Consider the following 19,454-nt stretch of genomic DNA (forward strand, 5'->3'; position numbering starts at 1 on the left):
AGTAAAATTAAGAAAAAGAACAACATAGAAAATTAGCTATTACAATAGCTATGTATAATAGTGTGATACAATGGTTTCTCTATGTAAAAATCGGCACACTTAGAATATAGCAGAGAATTGCAGAGGCAATGTTGAGTATTGTATTGTGATACACATTCAAATGTAAATAACAGACCTGGGACAATGTCCCCATATCATCTCTGTTTGGAATTTATTGGAAATTAGATGATTGGACAAAGAAATGTGTCAAAAAAAGAGAAAATCCCCAAAATCTGACTCTGTAGTTGCCTAGCGGTCACAATTGTGACCGTCTTCATGTTCACTCATGCTATGAGAATGCTGAACAAAGTTCACATATTTCATTTACATCCCTCCATACTAGACACCTTAAAGATTATGTGTACCCAAACTCTTTGCCCTATTTTTACATAAACATACTTTTCTAAGCTTTAGTTTGGGAGCTTTTGGGTGGAAATTTTCTGTTCAGGGTGCAACCTAAACATAAGCAGCTCTGACCATGTGACAAATTACACTACACATTTGGCACTTCACATATTTAACTGAGACCCTTTCAGGTTTCCATTTTTGGGGAAAATGTATTGATACTTCATACAATGACATCTGTAAAGGCACAGAAGCAAAAAAAAAAAATTGGTCACAATTGTGACCGTTGGGATTAAATGGGTTAAAGAAATAGTAGGCTATATAATCTGCATAAAATGTGCAGTCATGAATATCAGAAATGTCAGTATATAAAAAGTAAAGGGGAAAAAAATGGGGGGGGGGGGGGGGGTTATTTAGTTTGAATGATTATATATTTATAATGTGAATGATTTTTTATCAAATAACAAATCATTCACATTATATGAAAGGAGTGCGATAAAAATGTGACCTTTTGCTGTTAGAAAGCTATGCAATGAAAAATGTGGGTGCACCTAAATTTTGTGCTGTTGCACCTGAAAAAAAAGTTAGGTGCACCAGTGCAACCAACGCAAAAAGTTAGTCGGGAGCCTTGTCCATTTTTTAACTGTGTTTAACTTGTAATTTGCAACTTGATTTGTTTACACACTGTTTGTACGTTATATACAGCAGTATTGTTGTAGTATTGAGAAGGCAGTTGCCTGACGTGCACTATTTGCACTGTCACTCAAATACAAATGTGCTTTGGTAAACTGAACAGCCTAGAGCGTACTTTTTATATATATATTTTTTTTTCCGTAATGGTCTTAATTTTTATTCTTAAAGGTCTTAAAAAGGTCTTAAAAGTCATTGAATTTGTTGATAAAAATGTGCAGATACCCTGATTGGTCTTCTCTTGGATATTTCAGCTAAATAACTGGTGGCAGGCATGTTGATGTTAGAAAGGGATTCAGAGTAAGTCATATTTTAAAAACAAATGCCAATCAATCAACCAATAAAACTCGCTTTGAGGTGAATATCTCCTTAGACTAATTACCAGTGGAGTGGTTTGGTTTCAGTGAAGTGGAAGGTTATGAGATCGATGGATAACGTGGCAACTTTAACTAGAACTATTTTTGTCCACTTGAACAAGATGCAATACAATATTGTATGTCTGAATATCAAAATGCTTCAAAATTAATTGAGTTCGGCAGCTAAAGGCTCAGTCAAACTGGGTAAAAGGAATTCAGCAAATATACTTTACACAATTCCTGAACAAAGAATACACAAATGCATTTATGTTTTAAAAACAGCCATCATTTAATACAAGTCTGAACACTTCATTTAAAAACACATTGAACAGGACTAGGAATCAGTTCAGTCTGTTTCTTGGTTTTGTGGTCAAGTGAAATATGATTATTCATCATATGTTGTGAATACAAAAAAAAGGTTGTACCATACAACCACACACACACACACACACACACACACACAAACTCACACTCATTCTCCGTCATCTCCAAGCTGTGACCTTGGCTGACCCCGTCCTGTGACCTTGGCCTTGTCCGATCTTGCGTACACGGGTGACAGTGGTTTGCGGTGGTTGCCGCTGATCTGTGACTGGACAGGGCTGTGGTGGCTCAGCCTCCTGCTTTCAAACAGAACAGAAAACAGTTCACCAACAATAGGACCTTTATAATTTATAAATTCCATTAATGATAGAATCCTTCCTGCACTGGTTGTCACAAATTAATTAGCATGCATCCACCTATTGAAGAGTAAGAGCTGTAAGCTGTTCATTGAGTGTCATCGCACGGCATCCTCACCTCCCTCTGCTCCAGCTTGCTAAGCTTCTGTTCCAGGTTGCTTTGGACAGCAGCCATGTTCTTCTCATACTCAGTCCTGGCACAACGGACACAGAAATGAACTAGTATTAGAACAAATTATTACTTTAGAATATGGGCCTTTAACCTACTGCATTAACCATGAAGTAACAAGCATAACAAAGAGAAACACATGTAAATCATAGACCAATCTACAGACGCAACCACAAGAGACACACAGGCACATTCATGCAAGCCAAACACATAAATGCAAGAAACGGCACATCCAGAAGTACACCCAAGGTATCTATACCCAAATCACTGTCAGCATGCCTGTCTGTCTGTCACCCCCCCCCACCTGAGCAGGTTGTTGTAGAGCTGCTGGATGTGCTGCATGGCCTGGGTGTTGGCCTGGGGCTGCGTGAGCAGCTGGCTCAGTGGCTCTGAGTGCAGGGCTCCCGATGGCCCTCTGGTGCTCTGGGTCAGGGCCGCAACCTGCGCATCTAGGACTGGCTCACCAGGGGAACAGTCCAAAAGCTGAGGAGAGAGTGTGAATGTGTGTGTGTGTGTTTGTGTGTTGTGTTCCCAACCAGTGTGAATTTGTAAGAATAACTGCTAAACCTGGACAAAAGACATATAAAAGCTCTACCATTGCTCCAAAGGTAGAATGTAATACCTACCACTGATACTGTATGTGCTTCTTTGGATTAAAGCATCTCTTTGGTTAGACATGTGCAAACTTATGTAAAACAATGGACTGTGTGTGTGCTCTCACCTTGGTGATATAGTACTGGAGCTCACTCTGTCTCTCTTGGCCCAGTGATGACGACCCCTCCATGCTTTTTACTTTCAGGGGCGGGCTGCGGTGTTTAACTGGAGGCCCTCTCTCCAAATCACTGCTGTACACCTCCGAGCTGAAGCCACTGTGATTGGCTCGTTGGTCGGGGGAGGAGGAGCTAACCTCGGTCTGGCTGAGGCTCTGGCTGGCGGTATGGAGGCGACTGGAGCTCTCACTGGCACTGTGAGCCCTGAAGTGAGCAGGAGGCTGCCGTGACCTTGAGCCGCGCTCAGGCCCATCCTGACTGGACGCTTGAGATTTCTGTCTAGAATTCTGTGCCAGGCTGTGACCCATGCTCTCTGCCTCAGCCAAGCTCTGGAGCTGACCTGAGCTCTGGAACTGACTTGATGCCTGACTTGAGCCGGGGAACTGAGTTGTGGTCTGGAGCTGGCTCAAGTTCTGGAACTGATCTGAGGCGTGAACATGGCTTAAATTCTGGATCTGACTTGAGTTCTGGAACTGATTGGATGTGTGGAACTGTCGTAAGCTCTTGAACTGGCTTGGGGTCTGGAAAGGGTCTGGGTGGAGCATCTCACTTGTGCTATGAATGTGACTCTGCTGCTCCCGCTTCTGCTGCCTGTCGGTCATCTCTCTCTCTGCACAGTCTGTTCTCTCCTGTCCTCCCTTCCCTCTCCTTCCTCCATCCCCCTCTTCACCTCGCACCTTCTGCCAGAGCTCCAGATCACAGTTGCCAAGCACTGCCAACACACACATAGACACACATTAGTGCATGTTAAAACAATGACCCCGTGGATGAGTGAAACAGCATATACTGTACTGTTCTATACATGTTGTACCTGCTGAACCTATTATGCAAGCAAACAAGAATACCACTTAGCTTACTCGGAACTAGGGCAGGAATGTTACCTGGGCATAGGGCTGGGCGATATACCGAATATACTCTATATATCGCAGTTTACAGTACGTGAGATACATTTTTTGTCATATCGCAAATATCGAGTATTTCACCATTTTCGTAATTTTTGCAAGCAGCAACCTTTTACTGTGGCGGCAACACTGCCGTTCTGTGCAGACCTGTGTCCCTATCCATCGTGACCTCTCCCCCTCCCTCTCAGTAACAACGTTAACACTCACCAACCAATCCTGAACCATCTATTTGACGTCTAGGTGTAGCAGACGAGAAGACGTGAACTTTCAGTTCAAAACAAGCAGCGGCAGCATGTCTAGGCCAGTGTTGTTCAACAACGAGCTAGGTTAATAGATGGAAGCGGTTCTGATTTGGTTACAGCCTACGAAACAAAAAACGAACCGAAACAGCAAGGGATCTTCAAATCAAAGTTACAGCGATGCCCATACATTAGGCAGAAGGACTACCGTCTACCTAAGTGCACGTCTGACTGTTTCAAAACGACAGCGCAAATGCACACATCTCACTCTACACACATGCATTTATTGTGCTATGCTCATCTATGCATCCTCCCGATTGATTTTTAAATTAAATGTATGAGATTTGCGCATTGAGGCAGATTAGGCTACTGTCTATGAGTGCATCTGACTGTCTCATAACGAAAACGCAAACTTCTTATCAACGAACAACAACCGAACGACTAATTAAGGAAGCACGCACCACCGTTCTATCAGATGTAGTAGACACCATCATATGGAGACATATCAGAGACATTAAATGCAGCTTAATTTATTTGGAAAGTCAACTAAAGCCATGAAGCCATGCAAAAAGAGAAGTGAGTTAACATTTTATCCTTAAGAGTGTATAGGCAGAGGGGCCTTTCAAAGAAGGCAGGGAAAGAAGAAGAGAGAATGATAAAGGCAAATAACAGGCCATGCTCTGCAAATAGGCTAAAATAAGCCAATTGATGTACCATGGGTGTGTTGACATTTTTGCATGCACACGTTTCCCTGTGAGAAACATTCATAGAAGGCTATACTGGCAAGATTCAAAAGTACCTTCACCCCTGCTTTTACATACAAATTCAAAATAGAAACCACTAAGAATGTTTTAATGTGGATATCATTTCCAGGGTATGGACTGGTATGATTTATCCTAGCCTGCTGCATCATACTGAGATGATTTAAAACATCACTGGGTAAAAGTGAGAATTCATGAAGTTCTTTTGAGAAAATGTAAAAATATCGAGATATATATCATATATCGTGAAATGGACTAAAAATATCGAGATATTATTTTTTAGCCATATCGCCCAGCCCTACCTGGGCACTTTTTGTGTGAGTGAGTGTGTGTGTTTGTGTGTGTGTGTGTGTGTGTGTGTGTGTGTCTAGCACTGCAACAGACTTACAGAGCAGCCAGGGGCAAATATATTTAGCCAGTCAGAGATTACGGCTCTCAAATAAGCTCTTTGCCTCACACACACACACACACGCACGCACGCACGCACATGTTGAAATCTTGATTTTGCTAATAATAAAAAAGATCTATCAAGATTGATCAATTAACCCTGCCATTTCATAATAAACAATTCAAACCAAACTTGTTTGACAGATGAAATACGATGTTAAAGTGAGGCATGGGATTGGTTTTAAGCTAGCATGCTTAAGAAAGATTCACATTTTGTGTTGATTTGGACAACAGTATGCAGTGAGACACTGGCCTGCACTACTATAGGTGAACTCAAACAAACATACCGTGGGTCAAGGTGCTTATATACCTTATCTAGGGGCCAATCAACATTGTCAGCCAACTGCAGATGTACCTTTTATACTGTTTGTGTGTGTTTGTGTGTGTGTGTGTGTGTGTGTGTGTGTGTGTGTTAGAGATACCTGTAAGGCCAGTCTCATCCAGCTGCGGTTCGAGGGGCGTGAAGATGTGGCTGTGGTTAAAGACGGTGTTATCAGACTCTCCTCCAGCTCCCATCTCTCGCTCTCCTCTCATCCCTCCCTCTCTCTCTCTGGACAGATGGAGCACCACTGCCTGAGGGACTGGGAGAGATGGAGAGAATACTCATGAGAATGTTTTTCTTTAGCCAAAGCCTGTCTGCTACAAGTGTGTGTGGGTGTGTACCTGTTGAATGTGTGCTGTCTGTGTTGATTTGCTTGCAATTTGTTGTGTTTTCTTCCACTGGAAAGGAATGGGTCCCGGTACGTTCCCACAGATAGTGAGGTGAGAGGGGGCCTTCCAACTGACACACACACAAACACACACACACACAATGTTAAATCTAAGAGCTCCAAAATTCAACAGGTTAGCAGGTGTGTCCCTAAACAAGGTCAGCAGAGCATTAGCCTTATGGACCAGTGAAGTCAATCAGTAATGAGGCTTTAGCCACAACTAAGATGCTCACTCATACCTGATCCTGGTTGGCCAACAGCCTCAAAGCCTCAGTCCAATGGGAGCGCATCATGCCCTGCAGACGAGACACTAGCTCTGCCCTCTGATGCTCCAGCCTTCGCTTGCAGGTTGCCATAGAAACCAGTTCCTCCTGCATCGCGGACAGTCTACGAGCACAGACCGCAACATAACAGTCAGAAAACACATACACACTGAGCCTCTCAGATAGAGGTCCTGACACACACTCACACACACTTACTTGCTATCATACTGTTGTGTGACGGTGTGCAGCTTGTCCTCACGCTCCTGCAGCTGGGCTCTGAACTCCGTCTGCTGGGCTGACATCTCCCTGTCGTGCCGAGAACTCAGGTCCAGCAACTGCTTCCTACACACACACACACACACACACACACAATCATATTCAACACAGACAATGTAAAAAAGTATGTCTGAGTAACTGGCTAGTGATATTCGTTGAAAAGGACATCATGGCAGATTGGTGGTGTATATGCCTGCAGTTCAAGTGTGTGTGTGTGTGTGTGTGTGTGTGTGTATGTTTGTGTGTGTATCTACCTGTGTTGTTCTCGTAGCTTGGAGGTGCCGGTGGCATTCTCCTCTTGAATATGCACAAGTCTCTCAGTAACCTGCTGCTCCACCGACAGCTTCAGTTCCACCTCCAGCTGAGAATGCTCTGCTTCAAAACGAGCCTAACACACACACACACACACACACACACACACACACACACACACACACACACACACACACACGTATTCATATGTCATCATGTCATAACATATTATTAGTTTCATACAATCAAAGCCAAGTGAATCTAAGCTTTATGGCTTATGCACAATGATATTTCACCTGGTTGACCATGATTTGAAGTATGATTTAAAATGAGTTGTACAGGTAGGTAATCTCTCCACATGGCTCTGGGCTTGTCCAACTGTATAAAGATTGTTTAGACCAACTATCTCTACCATTGTACATTCTAATCAATGAATCAAATTGACAGTTAGAGCTTTTGGATTTGTTAAGATGAGATAAGATAAGAAACATCTGAGATACGATAGGACACAGCCATGACTTCAGGAATTGCTTCTGTAATAAGAAAAGAAAATAGGATGTTTCCTGTTTTTGAAACGGAAGTTAGGATAGGTGGAGCAGTGAGGTCCCTGGTTAGGTGGTTAGGTGTGTTACCTGGTCTAAAGCTCGATCCACCCTGGCAGCGTCTCTCTCCCTCCTCATCTCCTCCAGCTGCTCCTGCTCTTCCTTCAGCCGAGCACGCAGGTCCTCACAACGCTGCTGGGCCTGCTCACCACTCAGCTGCACACACACACATTGGATCGATATATTATGCAAACACAGACTGCAAAACACACAAATACATGCATTATCATATCAACATACAGTTCAACCTGAAGGTTTTCAGACCCTTTGAGGTTTTCCACATTTTGTTATGTTTCAGACTCTTCCATCTTAAAATGGATGTTTTTTTCCCTAATCAATCTAGACACAACACTCTAATACTTCACAAAAAGCAGGTGTTTGGAATGTTTTTGTAAATGTATAAAAAAAAATAGTGCCATGCCCACAGGAAGGCCCGCTTTAAAAATAGGACGATAGGGGAAAAACATCATTCCAGCTAAGCATTCAATAATGAATATTGAATAAATGTGCAGTGAGCAGATAGGTGTAAGACATAGGTCTTCATTGTAGGTGTAAGACATAGGTCTTTTGCATTGAGCCCGCCAGCAACCACAACAAAAATCTTTGGACATTACCTCAACAAAGAGCAGCCTAGCGGCAAGCGCAGCACATGCTGCGTACAATGTGACCCCGGCTTAACAGCAGTTCTGAGCTAAGGCTATGTGTTGGCCTACTGAATAACTTGACAAATAATTTTTTGGAACCATGCATCTGAAATTTACAACAATATGACTCCAAACCAATCTCCAGTAACCTATACCGTAATTTCCTGACTATTAGCCGCGGCTTGTACATTGATTTTGCAACATTTCTTCCGCTATGAGGTTAATACAGGGGGGCAGTTAATATGGTGTTAATATGGTTTTGTTTCTTTTAACTTGCATAAAACACTGCCCTGCGGCTTATACACAGTGCGGCTTATATGTGGGAAATTACTGTACAGTAAGTGGCATCACAGTCTGTCTGCCACTCATTGTCTATAGCTGATCAAAAGTACCAAGGCGTTGTCGCAAATTCTGCGGAATCATTTTACGCAAGCAAACTATATACAGGAAGTCTTTATTGTTGCAGTCAGACATGATAATCATCCAGACATCTTGCATCTTGACCTGCCTGTGCCCTGATTCAGTGCTGTCAAAACTCTGCTTACCCTCTCTGTCTCTGCTCCTGTGCTGTGCTGTGGGAGAGGGGGAGTGGCAACAGATGTCTGCAGTTCCAAGTTTGATTTTTTTTGGATATAAGTAATCGTTAAATATATCGGTAAAAGAAGCAATTACTTGTGCGTGTAGCAAGATACCTGCCAAATTTGAAACTAATTGAACAAACGGTTCGAGAGATATGTGAATAACAACGAACAGACATTCCTGTAATTTATAGATGGATAAAATACTTATAATGACATTCATATTCCATTTACATAAGTATTCAGACCCTATGTCACAAGCCATCAACCATCTCTGTGCCTGTCCCTCATCACACCTGAAGTCACATCCCTCTGACTGCCCTACCATCGCCATTGCCTTCGCCATCCCCATGACTGCCCTACCATCGCCTGCTGTGGTTCCCTGCCCGAATCTTTGGCCCTCGGATCTCAGCGACCCATCACCTTCCGAAATAACTAATGGATTACTAATGGACAATTTATTCCCTACACTGGACTATTTGAACGTTCATTGTCATTGTAACTTTCAAACTACAAATGACTGTACTGTAACTGACCCAAGGCAGATGGGTTGGGCCCTTGAGTCGTGGGTCTGTCTGAGGTTTCTTCCTATATGTATCTCCAATTCTAGGGAGTTTTTCCTTGCCCCTGTTACTCATGGGCTCTCTTTGAATGTCTAACACTCTGTAAAGCGCCTTGAGACATGTGTAATGTATTGGCGCTCTATAAGCGACATTAAATTGAAAAATTGAAATTGAATGCTTGCAATTGAGCTCTGGTGCATTCTACTTCTATCAAAGGTCCTTGAGATGCTACAACTTGATTGGAGTCCACTTGTGTCTAAATTAAGGTCTCACAGTTGATGATGCACAGTATGTCAGAGTGAAAAGCAAGCCACGAGGTCGAAACAAACGTCTGAAGACGTGTGAGACAGGATTGTGTCAAGACACAGATCGGGGAAAAGATACAAGAACCTTTTAGCAGCATTGAAAGTGCCTGAGGGCACGGTAGCCTCCCATCATTCTCAAATGGAAAAGTTTGGAACAACCAACAGTCTTCCTAGATCTGGCCGCCCAGCCAAACTGAGTAACTGGAGATGAAGGGCCTTGGTCAGACAAGTAAATAAACCAAGGACCCAATGGTCACTATAAATTATATTCGGAGTTCCTTTAGTAAAGATGTAATGTCTTTTATTTCTATGAGTTTACAAAACCCTCAAAACACCTTCTCATGGAGTATTATAGTATTAAATGTGTGTACATTGAGTGAGAAAAAAAAGATTAGTCTGAAACATAACAAATGCAGAAGACTTCAAAGGATCTGAAACCTGTATATTTCAGTGTATATCCATGCATTTGCTTATAACTGTTTGTGGATCCACATGCTTTTTGAGTGTCTGCATGCACATCCACACATACTGTGTATCTATGTGCACATATGTATGTTTGCAAACTTTGCATATATGCATGCATTGAATCTGCGTGTGCATGTGTCTACATACATTGTAATTGTGTGTGTGTGTGTGTGTGTGTGTGTGTGTGTGTGTGTGTGTGTGTGTGTGTGTGTGTGTGTGTGCGCCTTACCCTTTCGGTCTCCAGCTCCCGCGCTTGCTGGCTGAGTTGCTCCTGCAGCTCCCTGAGGCTGCGGCTGCTCTGCTCCCGCTGCTGCTCCAGCTGGGCCCGAGAGGCCTGGGTCTGGAGTTGGAGCCTCTCCGCCTCGGACCTCGTCTCCTCCACTTCTGCCCGCAGGCGCTGCCGCTCCTCCCGGAGCTGATCCACAGACGTGCGCAGCTCCAGCACCTGCTTCTCCTGCATGCCCACACACACACACACACACACGCGCGCACACACACACACACACACACACACACACACACACACACACACACACAGACACACACACAGACACACACACAGACACACACACACACACACACACACACACACACACACACACACACACACACACACACACACACACACACACACACTCTATCTTAACATGTGCATTAGTGGCAGCTAGTAATTGTGTAGTGTATTGTATGTGCATTGCATATGTAAAAACATTCTCTCTCAAAAAACAAATGTTCTTTAAACAGCAACACGTTTTCTACAAACTATTTCTGCAGGGGGTGCATTACCAGTTCTTTGTTGGAGATTTCCAGCTCCTCTTTCAGCGTCTGTTCTCTGTCTAAAGCCTCTGCAGCTTGAGAGAGGCACTTCTCAAATTCGGCCAGTGTCTGAAACACAAATACAATTATTTCCTGTGTATTAGCAGCATTACAGGACAATGTTTTATGCCAATTAAAAAAAGAAAAAAAAAAAGCATGTGAGCAAGCAGCGAACGCACACTGACTAAGGCCATGTCCACACAGAGACGCATTTTGGGTTAAACGCAGCTGTTTTGCATCGTTTTGGCCGTTCGTCCAAACGAATACTGCAAACGCATAGCCCTAAAAACAAATCGATCTGAAACCGGGTCCCAGAGTGCATAAGTTCGAAAACGCAGCCCTCTACCGTTCGTTTGGACGGGGAAGACGCATACCTGCGTTTCGATGATGTCATCGCCACACTCCTCGACCCCTAGCCCATACCTGTCAACATTTAGCTTTCAAAATAACGGGATAACGTTACTGCATTTCGGTCGTTGTTTTTACATTACCTAGTAAACCTAGAACCTTTTTTCATTTATGATTTACACTTGTTCGGCACCTTGACCTGGGATGTGCACAAACTTTTTTACTCTAATTCTTTACCTTACCTAGTACCTATATGCAGCCTATCCAACTGCTGCCTGCTCCAATGCTGCTGTCAGATTTTGTTCCGAGGACACAAGTTAGGCTACCAACACTCAAGAACAGTTTGTGATGTGTTAATCAATTCGATCGTTTTGCTACGTGTGGACTTGGCCTTAATCTCTGTGTCATTAGTCTGGACCGCTACTAAGGCCTATCGTTCAGGTCCTACTCACATATAATTAAATATTATGATATAAAGAAATTCGCTCACATTTTAGGAGATAGGCCTGCACCACCACACACATGGAAAAACTTGTTTATTACTTTTTAATGGCCTTAATTTGGCTAATTTTGTTTACTACCTTTTAATACCTTTTACCACCCCAAGGACACCCTGTTAATATTTTACTCTACCGTTGTAAATAGCCTACTTCTTGTGGCTTTGTATGCCCCTGTACACAATGAAAATGCTTTTGTTGTGAAAGCGAAGGATTAACAACAGGCAAAAAACATGTTTCATGATTCTCGCGAGATGTCTTTGGGTCAACTATTCTTGAAGTTACATGGCTAGACGACTGCTATGCTGTATGGCTATGCTACGTGTACAATTCCCCTATAACAACTCAAATGCTGTTTACCATCAAATTCGCTTCATAAAGATTATTAAAAAAAATCTTGCATAGCATAGCTTTAACCTCATAGTTGAAGAATATTTGCCAAGTCGATATATAAACCTTGATTAATAGTCGGGACATTAAGGCACTTACTCTGCACACAAACAATGTTCATTCCTCTCATTTTAGCCCGTCTAATTTGTGTGTGGGTGTGTGTGCGCGTGTGTCACCTCCTGCTGTTTGGTGTGTGCCCTCTCAGCCGCATCCTTCTCCTCCTGGAGTCTCTTCACTCCCTCACTCTTGTCCTGCTCATGCCGGCGCCAGCCTTCCACCACCTTTGCCAGCGTCTGACAGAGACAAAGGGAGGGAGAGAAAGGGGGAGAACATCATTAATAGAACATGCTTTGGAAATAGTTTGGCTGAGGAGGGAAACTGTTCAAACTCTACAAAAAAGTACTTTTGAAATTCACCTCTGTACCAGTCCTTACCACATTATTGTGCATTCATAAAAGGTGTGTGTGTGTGTATGTGTGTTACCTTGTCTAACTGCTCAATCATGATGTCCTTCTTCCTGTCGGCTGAGATGGCCAGGGCCAGCTGCTGCTGCAAAGCCAGAGTCCTGTTCTGCAGCGACAACAGCTGCTGCTCACAGTGCTGAGAGAGAGAGAGATAGAGAGGGAGAAAAAGAGAGAATTTCAAACAAAGTGACACAGACAGTGAGTGAGTTATTAGTCATCATTTGAAGATTGCTTTTTAAGAAGATATTCTTTTCAGTTCAAAAGGGCTTCCTTAGATTTTGCTTTCATGGCAAATTAGTGATATTAATATAGGTTCGATTATTTTTTGTAATATAACCACTTTTCTGGTAGTTTCTTTAATAATCTATTTGTTTTGGGCAACAAGGACATTAATGCCAATAAAGTATTCTTGTTCACAGTAAAAATGGCCACACATTTCTGTCACCTTGAAAACTACAACACATTTACTTCTCTACAACTACTGCATACTTCTCACGCACGGACACACGCAAGAACTAAAGCTTCTAGATTATTTAATTGATTAATTGATTAAGGACTTAAACACAGCTGCTCACATTTCTCCCACGCACACTACCTGCAATTAACATTGTGTTTTTGTGTTTGCCTCTCAGCGCAGACATGCACACACACAAAGAGTTCAGATGCAAACCCTCTAAACGCCACCTCTGTCAAAAATGAGATAACAATGGCGAGTGAAGGCTCTCCACACATAGTATAGGTTAATCAAATCATTTCAGACAGATTTATAGGGTTTTAGTGGTCTCCTTTTTTCCAGAGCTATACATTATATAAATATATAAATATATCAGTTAGCCTATTAAGCTGGTTTGATGCTCATTGAGCTCAATGCAAATCCAACCAGCTAACAGGCTAACTGGAAAAAAAAAAAAAACATATGGTGAAGGGTATTTGATGATGTGGGGCTATTTTAATTCCAAAGGCCAAGGAATTTTATCAGGGTGTATAGTACTATATCCTGCATCCATGAAATAACTAGCCTTTAAAAAAATAAAAATAAATCTCCCTGCCTCTATGGGAATTTAACATAGGGATATGAATACTTATGACCCCTGTATTTTCAGGAAGAACATATATGTATTTATTATACATTATTCATTCACAAGGAAAATCAACTTCCAAAAGATGATTTTATATTCCTCTTTTTAGGAAACTTTAGCATAGATTCAAAACATGTATGAGCCTAACTGAACACAAATCTACACACGCACGCACGCACGCACGCACACACACATCAACCATCTCATTTTCTCTCCTTCCACCCATATTTTTCTTCCCCTTCTCTCTCACTCTCTCCTCTCTGACAAACTCAAGAAAAGTGTTTCTGCCAATACAACACAAAATTGTGAAACTGCAAAGAGTAGTGCCAACGATGCTGATGAAGCAAATCAGGTGCTGCTGTTTGACAAAATGGCGTCCTACCTGGTAAACTGTTACACAGAAAAATTAGGTGGAGTGCGTGTGTGTGGCCACTACCTCTTTTTCTTACTAAGAAAGTCATTAGAGTAAGGATTTGGCTGTACCTGTGTCCTAAATCATGGCACACAGACACAGACACTTTGTGGCCAAAAAAGATCACTGTGGCTATTTCCATCTGAGCAGTGCGCTACTAATCCTACTCACTCATAGGCTTGAGCTACATCAGCTTGAGTTCAATTAAAAAGCATGCGTGTGTGTCTGAGTAAAGTGTAAACCAGTCGAGCGAATTGTGTCTTTATGGATACACACTTGTGGCCATAATAATCTGACAGTGCTATGGAAACTCTAATCTATAGTCAGTAATAGAGGTCCATGTGTGATGCAGAAAGTATCTTATGGACTTCTTACTTGTCTTTTTATCAATTCATAATAGAGAATTTGTGCAGGGGTCTGCAGGTAACTGGCAGTACCTTTCGACGTGTGCGTTCACGCTCCAGACTCTCCTTCAGCACCTGTGTCTCCCCTGGCAATGGAGTTGGAGCTCGTTCAGAGTGCAAGCGGGAATAACGGGGGAAGAGGTCCTCCAAACCAGTCATGGAGAAAGGAGGGGAAACAGAGGGGAACAGAGGAGCACTGAGAAGAGAGAGAAAGACACAAAGGAAGAGAGAGAGAGAGAAGATGGTTTTGCTTGTTTTCTTTGTGTTCAAATGAGCGTACAGTAGGGGTGTCCCCATTCTCCATATCCTCAATTCCATTTGACGTATTACTGCAAGGTACTGAACAGAACAGACATAAACATAGACGTGAAAATAGTGAAATTAAATAATATTCAATGATAATTTGATTGCTGTTATAGCGCACTCCAAAGACGCACAAGGTTAGTATTTACAGAATATTACATTGTCAATGTGTGCGTTATGCCTTAATGTGATCTTGGACTTGACATGATTGAATGAACTAGCTGCAGCTTCAAGTTTAAGGAGATAATGTTTAATGCACCACACTTCAACATGTGTCTCCTTCTCCCTCTTGGCATGCATACTGGATGTGATATTGGGTATATGGCTGCATCATCGATTCTACCTTTGATTTCTAAGTTCAAGATTACGATGACATTTTAATCAATGATTGACTTAAAACCGAGATCGTGACACCCTTAGTATACAGTGTTAAAATAATATGCATACATACTGTATGTGTATGTGTGTGTGTGTGTGTGTGTGTGTGTGTCAAAGAGTATAAGTGTGTGCTTTACTTCAGCAGGTGAGATGTTGCTTCACTGCCAAACGAGTCATCTTGAAGCTGCTGGCTGTGTTGTGGAGCCTCTGTGTGGATAGAGTAGAATGGTTAAGACTCATCTTTAAATAAGAAGCTACAACAGTGAGGCCTGGATGTACTAAGAATTACCGCCTGTTTCTGATAACCTTTGCACCTTAAAACGTGGCATCGTATGCACAAAAGTGGATCAAAGCACATTTTGCATGCCACTAGAATGCAGAATGGCTATCTGTGCTTTTCCTACTGATGCATATGCATTTATAGGAGGGTGAGGGAAAAGTGGGAGTATCGCAAAGACCGGTGAGAAGACGTGCTAACAGTGATTGATTAGGTGTAACACTATATGCATGAAAACAGTGCACGTCTGATTTGCGGTGAGAAACTTAAAAACTAAACTAATGTCCTTTCACAACATCCACTTCCTAATCTGCTAGACTAAGGTAGCCCTAGTCTATGTGCAGTATTGAGTATTTCTTTAAGTGGAGTAGAGCTACTAGGCCTACTCTGTAGGTATATCGCTGCTTGTTGACGTCTTATTATCTGCATGATCGCTAGATTTTTATTCTTTTTAATGTCACAATCGGTTAACTCCACTCCACTGCATTGTGGTTCAGGTGAGCCCTGTGTACGCAATGAAGTGACAGTGTAGTAAATTACATACAATGTGGCAAAGGACAGCGTTCGCGTTTATTAACGCTTTCTTTGTACATCCAGCCCCGAGACCTTTCCTGTAGTTAATGTGAGTATGCAGTCATCTACTGGACAACTCCAGTATTGCACAGTTAAACAGGAGTAGTGTTTAATCAGCACTGAAAGGTCACAACCAAACGTTAGCGATTGGCTATGGCAGATCTGAGTGTCTCTGGGCTTAAACATCAACAGAGTGTCCGCATTCAAGGAAGTTCACGCTTGGCAATGGAAAGTGGCCAGACTCTCTGTACATTATGACTGTACGAGAGTATGGTAGGACCAAGCTACATTCATGCACCAATGGTTTGTAAAAATGGTCTGTGTCACCTGAGACAGCAGACACTGATTGTGACACAAATCACCGAACGGACCGAAATGTGTTCACTCACCCCGTCTCTCAGCTGGCCTCGTTTTCAGCATGGTCTGCAAGTGACTCCTTAAATTTTCCATGTCCTCAATGTGTCGTCGGCCACTCTACACACACAAGTTCAGTTCTTTCAGATAGATTATCAATATTGTCAAGGGTAGGCAGGTACCCATAGTTAAGTAAGCAAATACAGAGGCATTTAAAGTAAATGGAAGTGAAAATTCATGTCACTGGACTATACTCAAAAATAAATGTATTTACAACTGTGCTACACAGAGCAAGAATGTCTAGATATAAAGAGGGGATATCTGACTGGGATATGCATATGAGGCTACAAACTGGTCAGGTCCCAAACCGGATCAGGTATTTTACAACTCAATGTTTGAAAGCAGTGGGTTCAGAAATATGAACATTTCCAAGTACACTACACACTCCAAGTATAATGTACAAGATATGTAAAGCTGATGATACATAAGGCAACTTTTTGAGCAATGTTCCTGGGCAATGCCCCTGAATACTTTTACCATTAAATCAGAAGTGGTGGTTATGTGGTTGCCCAGCAACATTGCTCAATACGTAGCCCCATGTAGAATCAGTTTAGGGGATATGGATGTATGGATGACTCCGGTCACCTGTAAGCTGTTGCTGTGGCTGAGACTTGTCTTTAGATTTGCACTCATCTCCTCAACCAGCTGCCCCACCTCTAACTCTGGCCCCAGGTCTGCATGTGTCTTTGTGAGCCCAACCACCTCAGAGATGCTTGTGCTCAGAGAAGACCCCTCCTCTTCCCCTGTGTGCTCTGGCCGGTCAGCGGCAAATGGAGGAGTGGTGTCTAACCACATCTGAGACGCCTCTGGAGAGGCTGAGGAGAGTTTAAACGACACCTGCCTAAAGAGGGACAAAGAGAGAGAGAGAGAGAGAGAGTGGGGGGAGTGAGAGATGGAAGGAAGAAAAGAGAAACAAAAAGACATGCCAAGTGCATTTTGAGAGGGAAGAGAGAATCACCAAAGTGAAATTGAGCAGCACAAATTCTTTCACACAAGCTTACTCACAGACCACCTGGAGGTGGCAACAATATCGGAGTTTTGGTTGATTTGACCATCAATTAACTTTGATACAGGCACTTCACTTTGGAAAGCAATAGATCATAGGAGTGAATAACATCAAAATATCTTGACTAGAGTAACTCAACATTTGGCACCTCTGATATGTTTAGTGTTCTAAAGATGTCAAATAGCCCGTTATAGTTAGCAAAATGATAACCAAGGAACCAGAAGTGAACACACATTAATGGCTATAAAAACAGCGCTTTCATTACACCAATACACATTATAAAATACTTTTAAGACCCTTGAGCCAGCTCCTTTCTATGTGGTCTCAATGGCGATGCAGCATTGGTTTGCACCTGCAAGTGCAACAGCATGGCATTCCTGGTTACTGTCCAGGTGACGTGAAGGGTCAAGACAAGACCTACCTGGGTTTGATGGGGAGTTCCGAGAGTGAGCGTGTGACCCCTTCACCTGTGGCCCCGTGCTCCCGGCTCTGCTGGAGGGAAGAGTAGAGGCGGGCAGTGACCTCACGTGAGGCTGCTAGCACCGAGAGGGGAGAGGAGGGCCACGAGCGAGCGAGGGAAGACGGCGAAAGAGAGGAGAGGAGAGGCCAAGGCTTGGAGAGAGATGGCGGAGGGGATGGAGAGGATGGCAGAGGCTCGACGTCACTCAGCAGGTCCTCCACTCTGTCTGTTGACATCTCGGAGCGACGGGTTCCCACCTTCACACACAGACACACGTCACTGGGGGTTTTGAGAGTCTTCCCCAAATTGCAGTGCTTTTAGCTTAGTGGATTGATTGAAGTAGTTATGTAATTAACTAGATAACAGACTTGATGAATTACCCAAGAACTAAAGTTAACCTAACATTGAACTCGCCGACTGATTGTCACCAAACGTGGACAACGTTAATGGCTTTAAGGACCAGTTTGCTCAGCAAGTCGTAACTTAACGTTGCCTATCCTGCCATATCCAACTTTGTCAATGTTAATATTAGCGAGGTGGGTTATCATCAGTCTGGTCACAGATAGATAGACACATGTCCCTAGCGATACAAGTAAACATGAAGGTTACACATACTAGATATCCATAACCAACCCTAAGTTACCTGCCAATAACAGGCTTGCCAGGCTAGCACAGCTAGTACACACATAAGTTAGTACATCTAAAGTTAGCTAACACTAGCCAAAAAGTAGTACAGTTTGTAGATTTTAAGCACTTTCACAGAAATTCACCCGCATTAACGTCACATTCTTTGTGCATTTAAATCTGCACACGTTAGTTAGCTAGCTAGTATCAGATCTAATGTAAACGGTAACGTTAGCTTAGCTGCTACAGTTGAAAGAACTTGCTGTTCAACTTCGCCAATGTTTCACTGGAGTGGATACAGGAGCACTTTAAAAGTGCTTAAATATAACTAAAAAAAAACGTTTCTTACCAACTCTGAGATTTGACAGCTCACCCCAAAAGTTTATTCCAGTTCTTTGTTTACAAATTTCCCGAGACTAAGGTTTGAAAGAGATGACACAAATCCACACAAACCCCCTGGCCTCAGCCGCGCCATAGCAACGACCGTTGAACGTCATCAAAAGGGGACGAGATATATACAGCAGCAGGTGGCAGGCAGCTAGGACCTTCTATCTTTTACTGTCAATGGGATAGACAAAACTGCAGATTCCTAGATTCTTTTATTTATATAAACAAAGGATATAAATGAATCAAGAAAGGAAATATGCTGCAGTACGGATTTGTAAGACAAAAGCTGTTCCCAAAGAGTATTTTGAAGTTGCATATGGGCCACTGAGATGGTCTAGGCCAGCAAATCTCAAGATCACTTTCCTTGACAAGTGACGATGACCTGTCTTTCATGAGGCACATCATGGGTTGAGCAAGTGATGCAAAACTAACGGGACAAAGTCAGAACCTTGCTCTTCATCCCACTTCCAACACAAAGGATGGATGAGGCCCTACAGTGAACCGCACTTGACTTTAGAGGACCCTCCCTTTTCTGAAACTGTGTGGTATACACCAAAGACTGTCAATAC

At 42.7% G+C, this 19,454-nt stretch overlaps 1 protein-coding gene across 2 annotated transcripts; it reads right to left on the reverse strand.

The window, feature by feature from the left end:
• Positions 1 to 1,711: 1,711 nt before the first annotated feature.
• Positions 1,712 to 18,969, reverse strand: cntrob (centrobin, centrosomal BRCA2 interacting protein). Of its 2 annotated transcripts, none has more exons than XM_062516767.1 (20): positions 18,848 to 18,969; positions 17,836 to 18,131; positions 16,994 to 17,249; positions 16,384 to 16,468; positions 15,282 to 15,351; positions 14,497 to 14,659; positions 12,588 to 12,704; positions 12,281 to 12,397; positions 10,840 to 10,938; positions 10,283 to 10,507; positions 7,529 to 7,654; positions 6,899 to 7,032; positions 6,585 to 6,710; positions 6,345 to 6,492; positions 6,059 to 6,176; positions 5,818 to 5,976; positions 2,998 to 3,758; positions 2,581 to 2,759; positions 2,226 to 2,301; positions 1,712 to 2,047 (listed from the first exon to the last, which is right to left on the reverse strand). In XM_062516767.1, exons 2-20 carry the CDS (start codon positions 18,108 to 18,110, stop codon positions 1,913 to 1,915), a joined length of 3,369 nt encoding a protein of 1,122 aa, XP_062372751.1. In that variant the 5' UTR covers positions 18,111 to 18,131; positions 18,848 to 18,969; the 3' UTR covers positions 1,712 to 1,912. The 2 variants fall into 2 exon arrangements, with proteins under 2 accessions (XP_062372751.1, XP_062372750.1); XM_062516766.1 differs by having other exon boundaries at positions 1,712 to 2,050.
• Positions 18,970 to 19,454: the final 485 nt, after the last annotated feature.

This window comes from Sardina pilchardus, chromosome 16 (genome assembly GCF_963854185.1).
Source record: "Sardina pilchardus chromosome 16, fSarPil1.1, whole genome shotgun sequence".
Classification (NCBI taxonomy): domain Eukaryota; kingdom Metazoa; phylum Chordata; class Actinopteri; order Clupeiformes; family Clupeidae; genus Sardina; species Sardina pilchardus.

Bases quoted from the DNA above. Each gene is read 5' to 3' on its own strand.
- cntrob (XM_062516766.1), bottom strand. From the start codon at position 18,110: ATGTCAACAGACAGAGTGGAGGACCTGCTGAGTGACGTCGAGCCTCTG. The intron at 10,939-12,280 runs GTGACACACGCG...TTTGTGTTTCAG, and splicing joins CACACACCAAACAGCAGGAG to ACACTGGCCGAATTTGAGAA. The intron at 2,051-2,225 runs GTGAGGATGCCG...TCTGTTTGAAAG, and splicing joins GCAAGCTGGAGCAGAGGGAG to CAGGAGGCTGAGCCACCACA.